Genomic DNA, 15,220 nt, shown 5'->3' with positions numbered 1-15,220 from the left:
CCTCTCCCCCAGGTCCACTCACTGCTCCTCCATTTCCCTTCAGAAAAAGATTGCGCGCCCCAGGGATATCCACTGAACGAACGTGGCATAAGATATAATGAGATATTTCTTCCATTCTAATACGGACATTCATTTTGGTACTACAAAATTTCCTGCAACCACTATCTTATCTACAGCTCACATTTTTTTTTACGCTTTTCATTTTTAATTGTGTTTCTGCATCTATATGGGTATGCACAGTGAGCTCAGGTACCTATGGAAGCCAGAAGATGGCACTGGATCCCAAAGAACTGGAGAGCCACCGCTGTAAGCCACGGTGCTGAAAGCCTAACTCAGGTCCTCTACAGGAACAATACGTGCTACCAACCCCGAGTCACCGCTTGCCTTCTACAAACGTTAGCGTGAGCTCTATGTATTGTTTGCCTCTGAATACTTTCTAACTTTGAGTCACATGCCGTATGTTTTCATTCCAAATATTAGAAGAAACTGGAAAAAAAAAAAAGATCTCTCACTGCTTTTAAGCCGATTCTGTGGCTAAAGGATATATATTAGTAATGAGATTTTTTTTCAATGTTTGGATATTTGTTATATCCAAAATGGTCACTATGCACGTGCATTTTGCTCAAGTGTCTGTAACGTTCTGTAAGTGTCGGTTAGTTCTAGTTAGTTACGAGTCATGTTTCAAATGCGCGGCGGATTTTAACTTCGTTTCCTCTTCTTTCTTGTGAGTTTTAACTCTGTGGACTGTAAGGTTCTGTAATGAGTGTCATAAACGCCCATGCACACAAGGTGCTGGTATTCTGTCTAAGCTCCCCCCACACCTGGCAACAGCCAGGTATGCTCCGCCCCACAGTTGCCTGGCAACAGCACAGTCAGCCAGCTGTGCCTGCCTATAAAAGGGGCTGCTTGCCCCCTCCTCTTTCTCTTGCTCTTCTCTTACTCCTCTCTGCTTTCATGCCCTCTTTGTCCCTGTCCCTTCTCTCCCCACCCCACCCCCTTCCCTCCACGTGCTCATGGCCAGCCTATATTCCTCTCCTCTTCTACTCTTCTTCTCTCATTAAACCTTTCCATGTGGAACCATGTTGGTTTGGTGTGTTCTGTCTGGACGCGAGCCGAGATTTAAACCCCAACACAAGGTATTCACCTGTCATTATTATTTGACACGGGCCTCAGTAGAATTCTTTTCTCTGGGGTCTTCACCTGGGAGCATAGCTGCCCCAGCTTCTTATGACTAAAGCACATGATTTTCATCATTTTGCTTTCTCTCAAACTATGTTGTTGGTATTCTGTCTAAGCTCCACCCCCACAGCTACCTGGCAACAGCCAAGTATACTCCGCCCCACAGTTGCCTGGCAACAGCCAGGTATGCCTGACTATAAAGGGGGCTGCTTGCCCCATCCTCTCCTCCTTGCTCTCTCTTCCTCTTTCTCTTTTCTGTTCTCTTGTCCCCTCCCCTTTGTCCCTTCTTTCCCTATCCCCTCCCATTCTACCTCGTGTTCATGGCCGGCCTTTGTTCCTCCCCACTTCTACTCTTCTTCTCTCATTAAACCACGTGGAACCATGTTGGCTTGGTGTACTTTGTCTGGGTGCAGGCTGAGATTTAAACCCCAACATGTGCTTTATACACACAGACTGCGACAAGTTCTTACTTTTTCAATCTTATGCTATATGAGGTGGCTTACATGAGATGCTCCCCATTAAGTCTTGGGCACTCAAATACTAGGTTCCTTATTTGGTAGCTGTTTGGGGATTAGGACTAGAAGGTGTGGCCTTGCCAAAAAAAAAAAAAATGCATGTTACTGGACTACAGGGAGCTTTGAGGTTTCAAAAGACTCAGACCATTCCCAGAGTGCCCTCTACCTCCTATTCGCAGTTTGAGATGTAAGCCCTTAGCTGTTCCAGTCCCCATGCCTTCCATTTACCATCGTGAACTCCATCCCTCTAGAACAAAAAGCCCAATCAAATACATATAACTTGCCTTGGTTATGGTGTCTTATCACAGCAATAGAAAAGTGACTGACAAACTACAGTTTCTGTCTTCAAATCCTTCTATTTAACCCAAATATATTTAATGTGACTGATGGTAGTGGCTTAAATCTGTCATCTGATTCTCTCTGTCTATTTCACATTTGGAGTACATCTTTATGTCTCTATCTCAGTGCTTTTGCGTTGGCTTGTCTCTGATCTTCTTCCCCACAGTGGCTTGTATTATGCATCTTTAACATGACAGCTTTAACCACTGTCTTGTCCTACTTCTCAGAGGCAGTACCACAGAGGGCAAAGTCAAGAGCCCACTGGTAGTAAACAGACCCTCCCCTTACGTCAGCTGATGCCATTTAAGACTAGAGCTTCTTGGTGTCCTCTGTGGCACGTCATTTGCTCTCCACATCATAGGCAACAAACCACAGGGCAGTGCCATGACTCTCAGTTCTGCCCGACAGTAAGAGGAAGGCCACTCTTCACAGGCTAGCACCTAGGGATCAATAAGTACTAATAGGATGCTATTAGTCTGCAGAGGAATGGTGTCAACAGAGTCCTAGTCAGAGAAAACTCCTGCCCCTGCCCCAAAGCAGTAATAAACAGCTTCAGTGGAGACAAAGGAATGTCAATACACCAACTGCAAACCGGAAAAGCCCTAGGCATACAGCAATGCCTAGAGAGGAGATGGCGGCCATGGACAAACATTCAGGAAGAATAAGGATGCAGCCTTCTCAGAGCTGCTGGAAGGGCAGGCATCAACAACCCAGGTCAGACAGATGGGAAGAAACACAAGTTTTTCAAAATATATCATCATCTATGGACAAGTGTTGAGACTTTTCAAGGAGCACAGTCTTGCCAATGGACTCAATTGTACAGGCCCTCAACTAATTTAAAATAGTTCTTAAGGAAATCCCATAAAATTCCACAAACAAGTCAGTATTCTGTCAGAGAGTCTTAACAGAAGCATTACATTTTCTAAGATCAAATTAAAATCCTTGAAATTACAAATTATAATAAGTCAGAGTACAACAGATTGCAGAGAAGATTAAGTAGAAGAAGTAAACAGCACCATTCTATTTTGAAATAATTGGGGAGAACAAGCAAAAGCAATGAAGGAAACTTAGGGAAAATTTCTTCAAACAAAAGAAATGTTCTTAGTACCAAGCCTGGTATTTTTAAAACGCATGGAAGAGAACAAAAGGAAACTTTGGGGAATTCTTGACAGCATTGAAAATATAAGTAGTATGAGTAATGGGTCTCAAGGGGCCTTGAGAACTTCAAGAGAGTAAAAGCTTATTCAAAAAGGTAATATTTAAAAAAAAAATAATTTCAAACTGAGACAGAAAAAACCTAGGCTAGAAGTCACATTATTAGTCAGATTCATGCAACCAGCTCTTTCCTACGATACAGATCGATGGTTTTCAAAGAGTGAAGACTAAGAGATGGTTCTCAAAACAACAACAAATGAAGGCTCCCTTTCTGCTGACAGGTAACTTCTCCAGCAGAGAGAAGCCTTACAGGGTAAGACAGGGTGACATCGCATATCTAAGACCGGGTGACATCACATATCTAAGACAGGTTGACATCTCATATCTAAGACAGGGTGACATCGCATATCTAAGACAGGGTGACATCACATATCTAAGACAGGGTGACATCTCATATCTAAGACAGGGTGACATCACATATCCACAGTGCGGAGGAGGGAGCTGTTGTGAATCATAAATACTATACCTGGCAAAGTTATGCTGTAGAGATCAGAAGTAAAGACTGGCACGCAAAAGCTAGGGGAGCTCACTAACAACAAACATGCCCTACAAGAAATGCCAAAGGGAATGTTTTCAGCTAAATGACCAAGATGCCAAGTGAGTAAGAAGGAAACATCAGCGTGAATAGGAGTCGCAGATAAGAGTGAGCATCCAATCAATTCAAAGCTCTGTGCTACCATAAACACAGGACACAAACCTGTTCCACATAACTTGGAGAGCTAGTAAATATGTCAAGAGCTAAACAACATGGGAAGAGTAAAGGGGGATTACAGGTTAGAGGTGGGGGAGAAACAGTACAAGTGCCAAGGGATTTTCTCTATTTTTCTGTTATCCTTCTACTTTTTCCTTGATGCTAAGTAGCCATTGTTTCAAAACTGCTTGCTGGAATCAAAGGATGAATTTTGAAGGCTTTCCGGTCACCGCAAAGCAAAAATGTTTAACATACAAACTGAAAAAGTAAGCAAGGCATCAAAGCACACATAATTAGAGAAAAACTACTTACCCACAAAGTTAGGCTTCATTCACCGGAAATTGCCTTAAATGTGAATGGCTCCCATTCTCAAAATTAAGGCAGTGACTGACTGGATCAAAATACAACACCCAACTCTATGGTACCCACAGGAACCTCACTTCGTTTCTAGAATACAGACTGAGAACAGAGACATTCTATGTAAATGGGATAAAAAGGCAGAGTAGTCACAGGCACATAAAATAAAATTTAAAAATCTCCAATCAACAGCCTAACGTTGTGTTCAAAGAACTAGAAAAACAACCAATGAAGCACAGACTATAATAACAAACACGGGAAATAAATAACAAAAAAAAAAAAAAAAAAAAAAAAAAAAACAGAGTAGAGCTAAATGAAGCTAAGCAAGAGTACCGTGCAAACGGATGGACCTGGAGCCACCTTAGAAAAGGATTGACAGGGTAGCTGAGAAGACCAGAGCAAACAAAGCTAGGATATCTTGGCGCTCAGAAGTTACCCCAGAACACGAAACCCTAGAAGACAGAACACCTGAGCAGCTGCTGTGATCCACAAGTCTGACAAGAAGGAAAAGAACAGAAGCTCTCAGACTCAGAGAGAGAGAGAGAGGGAGGGAGGGAGGGAGGGAGGGAGAGGGAGGGAGGGAGGGAGGGAGGGAGGGAGAGAGAGAGAGAGAGAGAGAGAGAGAGAACAAAATTCAGTCTCACATAAATGCCAGAGAGCATGACCAGGGGGGTAGAGTGTGGGAGTGAGGGTTGGGGTAGGGTTAGAGGAGGGGACTCTGAATTCTTTAGTAAAAGTAGATAATAGTTCATGGATTTGTCATGAACACATGTCTTAAAAGGCCATACGCAAAGCAATGGTGAGAGCCGACTGTGAAACATGACTGTGATTAACCCGTTGTCTATAGCCAAATTCCAGTCACTGTCACTGAGAAACAGATAAATGATCCTCAATGATTTTTTTTTATTTTAACTAGCCAGTTAGGATTATGAAGAGAATCTGAAAATTATGAACTCAGAATAGAATACCACCTAGAAGACGGAAAGAAAAAGTAAACATTAGTTGAAAAGTCCCATCATTTTAGAAACAGAATGAATCCTGTGCAGAAAGCAAAAAGATGCACTAGAACATTAACGAAGCCGACTCAACCACCCAAGGCAGCGTCAGTCGTCTGGAAATCGAAAACCATTGACACATTCCAAAGAAAAGTCATTCAGTAAAAGTTGACATGTAGCCATGATTTCTAAAACTTACTTTAAAAGGCTAAGTGGCTTTTCCACCAACTCCATTGTGAATATTTTCCCTAATCTTAGGAAGTCAAAGTTTTTCCTTGCAGATCAAGAATACCATAAGGTTATCCTGACTTTTGCTCACTACAGTCTTAGTAGCCTTAGGACTCAGTAAACCAGTCAAAGAAATAAAGCTTGTAACACTCAGATGCCATAATTTTTCATGCAAAAAAAAAATCGGAAAACACTGGGGCCATGGGATGGCTCAGTGGACTAAAAGCACTTGCTTCATACCTGATCACCTGAGCTCCCAGGAACCCACATGACATAAGGAAAGCACTGTCCTTCTCACGGACATGGTAGCATACATCTACACACACACACACATATGCACGTGCACATACATACACACAAGCCAATAAATAAGTGAAAAATTAGGACGCCTTATTATTAACTTGCCAATGATTAGTAATGAGTTCATACAACACAGAACAAACCCTAATGTAAGCCAGGCACTTCGGTTAATGTCGTTATCGTCTCATAAATTGTAAAAAGTGCCACTCAACGCAGAACGTTGGCAATGGTAATGGAGCTGAAGGGGTGCGGTGAGGGAGAACCTGGAGATCATCCTCTATGCGTGTATCTGTGAGGTGAAAACTTGCAAAAGAAAGTAAAGCCCATGCATGTGAGGAATGAGTTTAGGTAATTATATTTATGATTCCAAAAATCTTTCAAAAGGCCAATAACAAAAAATAGGAATAGTTTAGCATTTGTGGTGGCTTGAGTAAGAATGGCCCTTGTAGGCTCATGTACTTGAATGGTTAGTCACCAGGGAGTGGAACTATTGAAGGGATTAGAAGGATTGGGGGGTGTGGCCCTGTTGGAGAAAGTGTGTCATTGGGTGGGCTTTGAGGTTTCAAAAATTCAAGCCAGGCCCAGTGTCTTTCCCCCTCTCCCTTTTCCCCCCTCTCTCCCTCTCTCTCTCTACCCCCTTTCCCCCTTTTCTCCTCCTTCCCCCCTCCCCCTCTGTCCCTCTCACCCTTCCCCTCCCTCTCCTCCCCCTCCTCAGGATGGAGAACTCTCGGCTCCTTCTCCAGCCCCGTGTCTGCCTGTGTTCTTCCAAGCTTCCCCCAGTGGTGATAATGGACTGAACCTCTGAAATTGTAAAGCTAAAAATCAAATTGTATCCCTACACTCTATCAAAATCAGTTGAGTTGCATATATTTGGAGGTGAATACTTACATATGAAGACATCCGTTGTATATTGCTAGCAATTCTCCTATGAACAACTATAAATGCATAGCGGCCATGTAACATCTTCAAACATTTTAAAATAATGGAGGGTTTCCATTTATATAAGCACGTATGAACAACTTCACATTGGCCTTTGCCAACGTATAGTCAACACATAGACTTTACTGCATGAGTCATGCTCTGCCTTGGTGTTTGAGAACCACCGGGCTCCGCTGTGACAGAGCCCAGGCTCTCAAGAGTCAGATGATGAAGAATGGGTAGAGCTCTGTGTTTTATAAAAGATCAATAAAGCTTAGAAACAAATGTTATTCACAAATGGTTTTCACTGCCTGGCGGTTAGAAAGCACGAATAAAGCACGTGCGTGATCACAAATGAAAAACAGCTCCCTGGATTAAGCTATAACACTCGCCTTTTGTTTTCTTTATAGAGTATCAAACATCCTTACATGAATAGATACGCAACATCATGAGGTCTTAGGGTGAGATAAGATTGCTTCCATTCTGAAAATCTACGCAATAATTCGTCTGCTTCACCAACTGTTGGAATCTTATTTTTATCTGACCATAACTCCAATGAGGACAACACAATAGTAACCTTGAATTGTTCAAACACCTAAAGGCAGAAGAAATCAATATACACAGTTAACCTCTCTGATTTTATAACGCCCTAACCCAAAAAATATTCTGAATTTTTCACAAATCTACATTCTGTTTATATGAATGACTTAATTACTCATAAATGTCACATCAAGTTAGCACAAAAGATCATTTCAAGATGAAAACTTCTGGTGTACGAAGGAAAATACTTACCGAATTTACAAGGCTGATGATTTCAATGACTTTATTAGTTACAATCATGCTGTCAGAGCCCAAGTAATCATACTAAAAGACAGAGACAATTTTATAGTTAAAAGACTATTTTTGTATGATGGTTTTGGTACTTATATCTACTGTCTGGAGTTTGATGATGATGTAAAATTCAGTATTTCAAATAAGATACACAATTCCCAATGTGGGACTATTACAAAACACACTTGTACACACACATAAACATTCACATTCACAAAAACACATACCCTCACTCGTTTTCTCTCTCTCTCTCTCTCTCTCTCTCTCTCTCTCTCTCTCTCTCTTTCACACACACACACACACACACACACACACACACACACACACACACACACACACAAATGTTGAGTATGTATTGGCCCAGATGATATCTTGTAGGCCCCATCATTTTAAATGCCTCCTCTGGCTTTTCCCAGAAGTCTAATAAATCAACCTGTTCTCCCTCAAATATTCTTACCTCAGACCTCAATTCTGGATTCCTAGCAAACTCTACAATGCTAAGACTAGGACAGCTAACATTGTCACAGGGTGACAGTCAAATGTGTGCCATCAGACCAAAACCTGGAAAAGACATTTATTAAAAGCCATATAATTTTTTGTTTATGGAAGTTGTCATGGTTTGTATATGCTAGCAGCCTTAAGATGGAGATGCAGATTTCTTAGCTCCTCCTGCACCATGCCTGCCTGGATGCTGCCATGTTCCCGCCTTGATTGATAAAGGGCTGAACCTCTGAACCTGTAAGCCAGCCGCAATTAAATGTTGTCCTTTATAAGAGTTGCCTTGGTCGTGGTGTCTGTTCACAGCAGTAAAGCCTTAACTAAGTTGGGGGTCAAGGATTTAGAGACATCGTTGTTTCCTATCAGGAAACAATGGAGTGGGGGAGGGGCAGCAGCGAACGCCTATGTTTTACTGCCGGACATGCAGGTAGGTGTACCAGCCACTGCTGCCAGCAAAACATTATAGGACTGAGCATCCTCTGGACTTCGTAGCCCGCCCTCTTGCCCTTCGGCCTTGCTGGAACTGTCTCGTAATGAGGTGATCTCAGCTATTTGGTTTTCGGTTAGCCGATTGTTACGCTGCGCCGTTTATGATGGGAGCCGAGAAGACTGGAATGTTCCAGTTCCCTCTAGCCTGGGTCATCATGCATTCACACAAAATATTTAAAGAGGACATCAAAGTACATCAACGTTTTGAAACTTTTTTTTAATGTTTCTTAGATTATCATTATTATTATTATTATATTAATATAATATAATAATATAATTAATACTATTATAATATAATTGATATATTATAATTATTGTTATAATAATATAATTAATATTTATTAATTAATTATATTATATATAAATTATTATCTATAATTATATTATACATAATTTTTCTGTATCTTAGTGTTTTGCCTGTAAGTATGCTTACACACCACATGCAGGCCTCGTGCTCTCAGAGGTCAGAAGAGGACACTGGATCCCCTGAGACTACAGTTACAGAGGGTCGCGAGTCATCTCAGGGGTGCTGGAGCTCAAGCCTGGGTCCTCTGGGAAAGGAGCAAGTGCTCTTAATTGCAGAGTCAACCTGTAGTCACCTCTACAGTCCCACACCAAACACATAAAAAAAGAAAAGAAAAGCACATACCAAAGCCTTGTCCACCACAATAGTCATCTCTAGATAGAGGGAAAACAAGTGTTTTGAGGGTGATTTTGGCTAGAAAGAAACAAAAGCACACAAACAGTTAAGTTTCATAATGGAATTACTTGCAATTCTTTGTTAAAGCTATAAGGCGAACACTCACAGCAAGTGCTAGTGGGTTTGCCCAGCAGAGAAAGCCGAGATATATATATACATATATATATATATATATATATATATATATATATATATGTATATATATACACACACATATATATACATATCTGTATATATACATAGCGCTTGGGAGTGATAGCATGGAATTTAGTAATGAGAACATGGATTACGCAGTCACCCAGTTAATCAACAGCTTCTGACTTGTCAACTCCTCCTATAGTAAAATTGGAAAGATGCACCCATGTGCTTTTAACCACCGATTTGATCTGAACCCCGGACTGGATTAAATTCAAAGACTATAAAAACGAAGACTAAAACTACGGTTGTGTTGCGTTCCTTTCTGCAGCCACTTTGTGATGTGACTGTGACACCTCGCAAGAGCGAGTCTGCTTTCCCTGGCTCCTCATCGGGGCTGCCGGTCAGTAGCTGCAGGGGAAATGCTCTGGTGCCAGGTTCAGTCCAGGCTGCCTCTCACTGCCACGTGTGCCCTTGGAACACCAGCTTGTGCATATCCTGCCAGCAACACCGTACAGCAAGAGACGCAGGAAAATAGTCTGTGGGAATAGGGCGTCTGTGGTTTTAGTGAAAGCCAGGAAGCACAAGCAGCTACCAACTTTCGGTGAAAGCCCGCCATGGAAACCCAGCTCACTGGCATTGATCAGAGTGGTGGTTCGTGTTCTCCGTGTGGCTTATTGGTACCAGAGGTTGTGGTGCCAAATTATTCTCAATGAATTACAGCTATGTCATTTGCTGGCAAGTGGTGGAAACAAGGAGAGAGCATTGGGTGAGGTAAGTTAGACCTGGAAGGACAAACGGAGCACGGTCCTACACCAAGTGATTAGCCCTGAAATCTTATACATACAAGCAACACTAAATGTGATCATCAGTGAGTGTGTGTGTGTGTGTGTGTGTGTGTGTGTGTGTGTGTGTGCGCGTGCGCGCGCTCAAGCGTACACGAAGGTCAGAGGGAAACATCAATTCTTTCCCACCTTATTATTGAGATGTCCTTAACAGAACTGTCAGGCACGCCCAGATAAGACTGTTCAGGGCACATCCCAAAGAAAGACACAGTTGTTCTCCATAAGTACAGGACTGAAGAAGTGTGACCGTGTCCCAGATTGTGCTGACGTAAGTAACTGTGCTTGTGCAAGAGCACAGGGCGGTGTAGGATACGCCACTGTGTCTTCTCTGTCCTGTGTTAGCGTAACAAAGCCATAAGACATGGCCTTACTACACCATGGTTTTTAAAGCCAAGTAGAATTAATAAGTGCTTTGGAAGGGATGGCCTAGACAACACTCACCTTTTTGTTGATTAAAATGCCGTAGTTCGTTGGCATCTCTAGGTTCCTGCTGTTTTTGTTAAACAGTAATTCCTTCTCTCCCTTCCCTAGCTCATAAACAATGTGCTGAGATGTCGCTGCAGACTCCAGGGGCTCAATTCCGTAGGACACATTCTCAAACTGCAAGAACCCTCTGCAACATTAGGAACAGAACTCTTAAGTGCCTTTCAGAAACCTGTATCATGACATTCAGGTGACATTCATTAACAGGAGAGATGATCTGCCATGTTTTCAGTCCGGTATTTTGTTCCAGAATCTTAGAGATGACTCTGAAGAGAAACATAATTTCTCTTACACAAGAATCCAATTTTCTATTCCTTTTTTTCCTTTTTTCCTTTTTGTTAGTTATAAAACTAATGAAACTAGCTCTAAATTCTTTATAGAGGCACAGTGTGACAGCAGTCAGTAACTTCCCTGGGTTTCAGTCGGGGATTGTGTAACAGTACAGTAACCTGAAATGTTAATAAATTCCTCTCGAGTTTGCAGAGCTTGAAAAACAGACCGCCAGAGCTTTTATAATAGAAATGTACCTCAGTGGTTTTACTAATGAAAATAAAATGTGGCAGTGTTTGTGAAACGATACCTATTCATTTTTGTTAGGTATATAGTTTGAATAAGAAATCAAAAGGCGGACTCTGAAGAATCCGTTTGCAGACCTCGGCTTCCCTGAATTGAGGTAGCCTAGTATGTCACTGCTGTCTGAGAAACTGGTTTCAGGTTTGAATTTCAAGGTTCTGTACAGGAAGCTCCAAAAACATTTGTAATAACAAAAAATGTACACTAAAAACAGAGGTGGAGAATGCTGACAAGATTGAAACCTCTCTACAGCAGAAAAGAAGACGCCAAATAATTCGAGATTTAAAGAAAGCACTTTGTTATTACTTTTTTAAAAGAAGAGTATTTAACTAATAATTACAACAAGGTGGCTTGCCTCCTTGCTATAAAGATAATTTTCACAAGGGAAAGCAAGATTCACTTATGTTTGTTTTACTTTTTGTCTCCAAACTGTAAGATACATGGTAGGTATTATAAAAATTTCTATTTGCTAAAAAAAAAAAAAAAAAAAAAAAAAAAAGATAATAAGCCATTTTAAACCTTGCTCCGGCAACCTAGAACATTCCATTGACATTTCTGTTGTTAAGAAGAGAACAAGGATATTGGAAAGTCTAAACCTTCCAGGTGTTAAAATCATCTCTGGCCTGCAAAGTAAGGGGGAGGGGGATTCTAGACCACTGGGACCCTGTCTGGAGGAAAGTCATCACTGAGCAGTCTGTGAGAAATCTGCCCCAACTGCGCATGAACGGGGGTGGAATACATTCACTAAGGCCAAATATCACAGCCCGAGAGGGGGAGAATGAATACCTCAGTCCAGAGCACGTGCTGAGGGTGGCGACAGAGCCCGGATAGCCTTTGATGTATCCTTGATAATAGCACTGAGCCTGGGGAGGAGAAAAAGGAAACTGGTTACTGAAGAAGAGACGAGGCTTTCCAATAATCTTCTGCTTTGAAACTAGACACGCCTGGCTGGATACTGTGCCCAAATACACGACCCACAACGGCACGCATAAAGTGATACTCGGAGAGTCTCCAGAAAGTTATTCCCCAGTGTATGGATTTAAGACATCAACTAAAATCCCTGGGGACCTTGAAAAAACCACAAGGCGCCACCTGGAGGAAGCTACAGCGTGAGATGCTGGACCCTTTAAGGGCCAGGTGTGCCAAGAAAGGGGAACTCGGAAGCCATGCTAACACAAAGTGTGTCACCTGCAAGGGCAGAGGCACGGAGGAAGGTGTGATGATGACAGGAAGGGACCGTGCTCCACAGGCATTCACTAGACAACACACTTCCAGAAGAAGAAAGCCCAAAGGGAAGCAATTGTAAAGATGCAGAAAGCACACATCCATATTAATATATTTCAGCGCATTGTGTTACTTGAAAATAAATCAAGTTTTCAGACTTCTCCCATCTGAAGAGCCGAGGGACAGAGAACAAGCGCAGAGCACAGGACTGGCGTGCGCGTGCGTGTACGTGTGCACGCGCGCGCAGTGAGCCACCGATGCGAGGGGATTTGATCTGTGCGTCTGTGCTCTCAGGTCCTTAACCTGCTTATTTTACTTTCATTTATCCCCACGGTCTCAGGAAGGACAGGTAGAGCAATGGCCTCCAGGCGGTACCCAGGGAAAACTCTGCCAAGATGTAGGAGGCACTTCCTGAAGTACCTTAAGTATATCCCCGTTTGGGTCCTGAGAGCCTTGTGTGCTGGGAAGCCAACCACTCAGTTATTTTAAAGTTTCCTTTTTGAAAATTCATAAAATAACTTAAATCTTACCGGAATGTTTGAAGAATGAAAACTCGTAGATCCTTGATTATACATATAAACCATAAAACGATTTGTTAAAAAATATCTAAGCACAGAAAAGAGAGGATTCTGAGTTACTCTTTGAGAAACAGCAAAGCAAGCATCAGTAAACTGCCCCACCCCATGCTTCCGTAAATAAAACTTTATTGGGAACATAGCCATGCCCATTAATCTGAATGTGCTCTGGGGACAGTCCAGCCACAGCAGCAAAGGTAAGTAGTTTGAACATTAAAAACTAGAAGGTATACTCCCCGGTGCTTTAGAGAAAAGCGCAACTTTTGACATAGTGGTAGCATTTCCTTTGACATATATTACACAATATGCAAAGTAATACACATTTACTCAAAATAATTTCCCCGACTGAATGGGTTTTTTATTTTTCAAAAAGATTTCTTTTTTTTATTTGTGTGTATGTGTCTGCATGGATTTATGCACCAGTGTGCATAGGTCCCCATAGAACCCACACAGTGTCCTATCTCCTAGAGCTAGGGTTACAGGCAGTTATGGGCCATTTGAGCTCTGCAAACAAAGGCCAAGTTCTTTGCAAGGGCAGTAAGCACTCCTAACCCCTGAGCCATCTCTCCAGCCCACTAGCTCCTTTGAATAAAGGGAAGAGGCTACAAGAGGGGTAAGGCCATTTTTCTATTTACAGAGATATAAACTAGATGGAGAATTGTGGGAATTTTCTGTTCCTTTATTCTAATACATATTATATAAATATCTATTACTATATGTTATATCACATATATTTATATCTTATATAATATTTCTAAATATTATATATTATGTATATATGTATATAATATATATTGTATAATGTATATCATGTAATGTTATATATTACACATTTTTATTTATGACTATTATGGATTATATTTTATTTATGATTATATAATATGTAATATAAAACATATGAATATACATTTTAATATTATATTTATTATATATTTTACTATAATACATAAGCATATTATATAAATAATTAAAATTTCTAGAATAAAATATGTAATATAACATACAATATATTATACATAATATATAACATGTCTATATTATACAATGTACATAATATGTAATATGTTTATAACATGTATAATATATAACAAATAAATATGTATGGTTTTGATAACGTGTTTGAAGAAAATTAAGTCCTATTTATCCTTAGCCTCTGCACTGAAACTCAAGTCTGAGCCCAACCTTCTTGTGGTTCCATATTCTGCACCTACTCAGTTGTTTCCATTTTACTTCCTCCCTTCACAACTCCCTCCAGCTTCAGTGACCACCCAGTCTGCTGCTTCCGGTTCTCCACCAAACCTGGTCGCTCAAAGGCTAGCAATGGCACCTTCCCATGCGCCCTAGCGGTGAGGTCTGAGTGTCAGCTGAGCTTAAGGCTAGCAATGGCCGCAAGGCTTTGCCCCTGATGACTGGCTGGATACCATTTCTCTTGTTGTCGGTCAGTGAGCTCACCCTTCCTCCTGCTCTCTTCCACTTCCTGTCTCTACGTATATTCACTTCCGGCATCCCAGAATTACCCATCATCCTTACATGTTTCCATGACATCCAGTTATGTCGCTTTTCCTTCTCACATTTTCCTTCCCACCTCTATTAGTCATACTTTGTTCTTTTCAGGCGTGGCAAAAACAACAGAGACCGCAGACAACGCTAACGAGAGCTGTGTCTTTGCTCTGATCCTCTGCTGCTGCTAACAAGCGAACAGTTTCAAAGAAATAAAATAAAGTGCCGAGCTAAAGAATAAGGAAAAAATCACCTTTTCTGGAGGTGCACAGTGTACTTCTTCTTGTTTATTGGAATAACATAGGATATCTGTTCCTAGAGAGTCCAGAAAAACTGAGAATGAGGACAGATTCCGAGAAGAAGCAAACAGCAACTCAAGAATCAACCAACCTCACTCACCAGGCGTGGTTCAAACAATTCAGAAACTCACGGCACACTGCCTGTGTTAAAAATCTGCAGCAATATATTGGAAATGTTTGACTTTTCATATAACCCATTCATTGCCACACAGACAAACCACTCTTGATTTTACACAGCATCTCCGTGTCACTGGCTCCTAAACACCTAGGAAAGAAGACCCCATGCTGTCTGAAATCTCTTCCTAGCATCATGGAAGCTGGAAGCACTCCA

The 15,220-nt window shown here is 41.4% G+C and overlaps 1 protein-coding gene across 3 annotated transcripts in view; it reads right to left on the bottom strand.

Moving 5' to 3' along the window:
- Positions 1 to 15,220, bottom strand: part of Adam32 (ADAM metallopeptidase domain 32) — a 109,765-nt gene that overhangs the window by 76,022 nt on the left and 18,523 nt on the right. For all 3 annotated transcript variants that reach the window (XR_001841542.3, XM_039094670.2, NM_001170582.1), the window contains 7 exon segments: positions 14,844 to 14,905; positions 13,046 to 13,121; positions 12,078 to 12,154; positions 10,677 to 10,848; positions 9,205 to 9,273; positions 7,530 to 7,601; positions 7,166 to 7,332 (listed from right to left, as the gene is read on the bottom strand). Coding sequence is in view for 2 of the 3 variants with exons in the window: in XM_039094670.2 (XP_038950598.1) it covers positions 7,166 to 7,332; positions 7,530 to 7,601; positions 9,205 to 9,273; positions 10,677 to 10,848; positions 12,078 to 12,154; positions 13,046 to 13,121; positions 14,844 to 14,905 (695 nt within the window). In the remaining variant the exon portion in view is untranslated.

Source organism: Rattus norvegicus, chromosome 16 (assembly GCF_036323735.1).
Source record: "Rattus norvegicus strain BN/NHsdMcwi chromosome 16, GRCr8, whole genome shotgun sequence".
NCBI classification, from domain to species: domain Eukaryota; kingdom Metazoa; phylum Chordata; class Mammalia; order Rodentia; family Muridae; genus Rattus; species Rattus norvegicus.
Note: the sequence above shows the minus strand (reverse complement) of the source record. Positions and strands in the feature narration are given on the sequence as shown.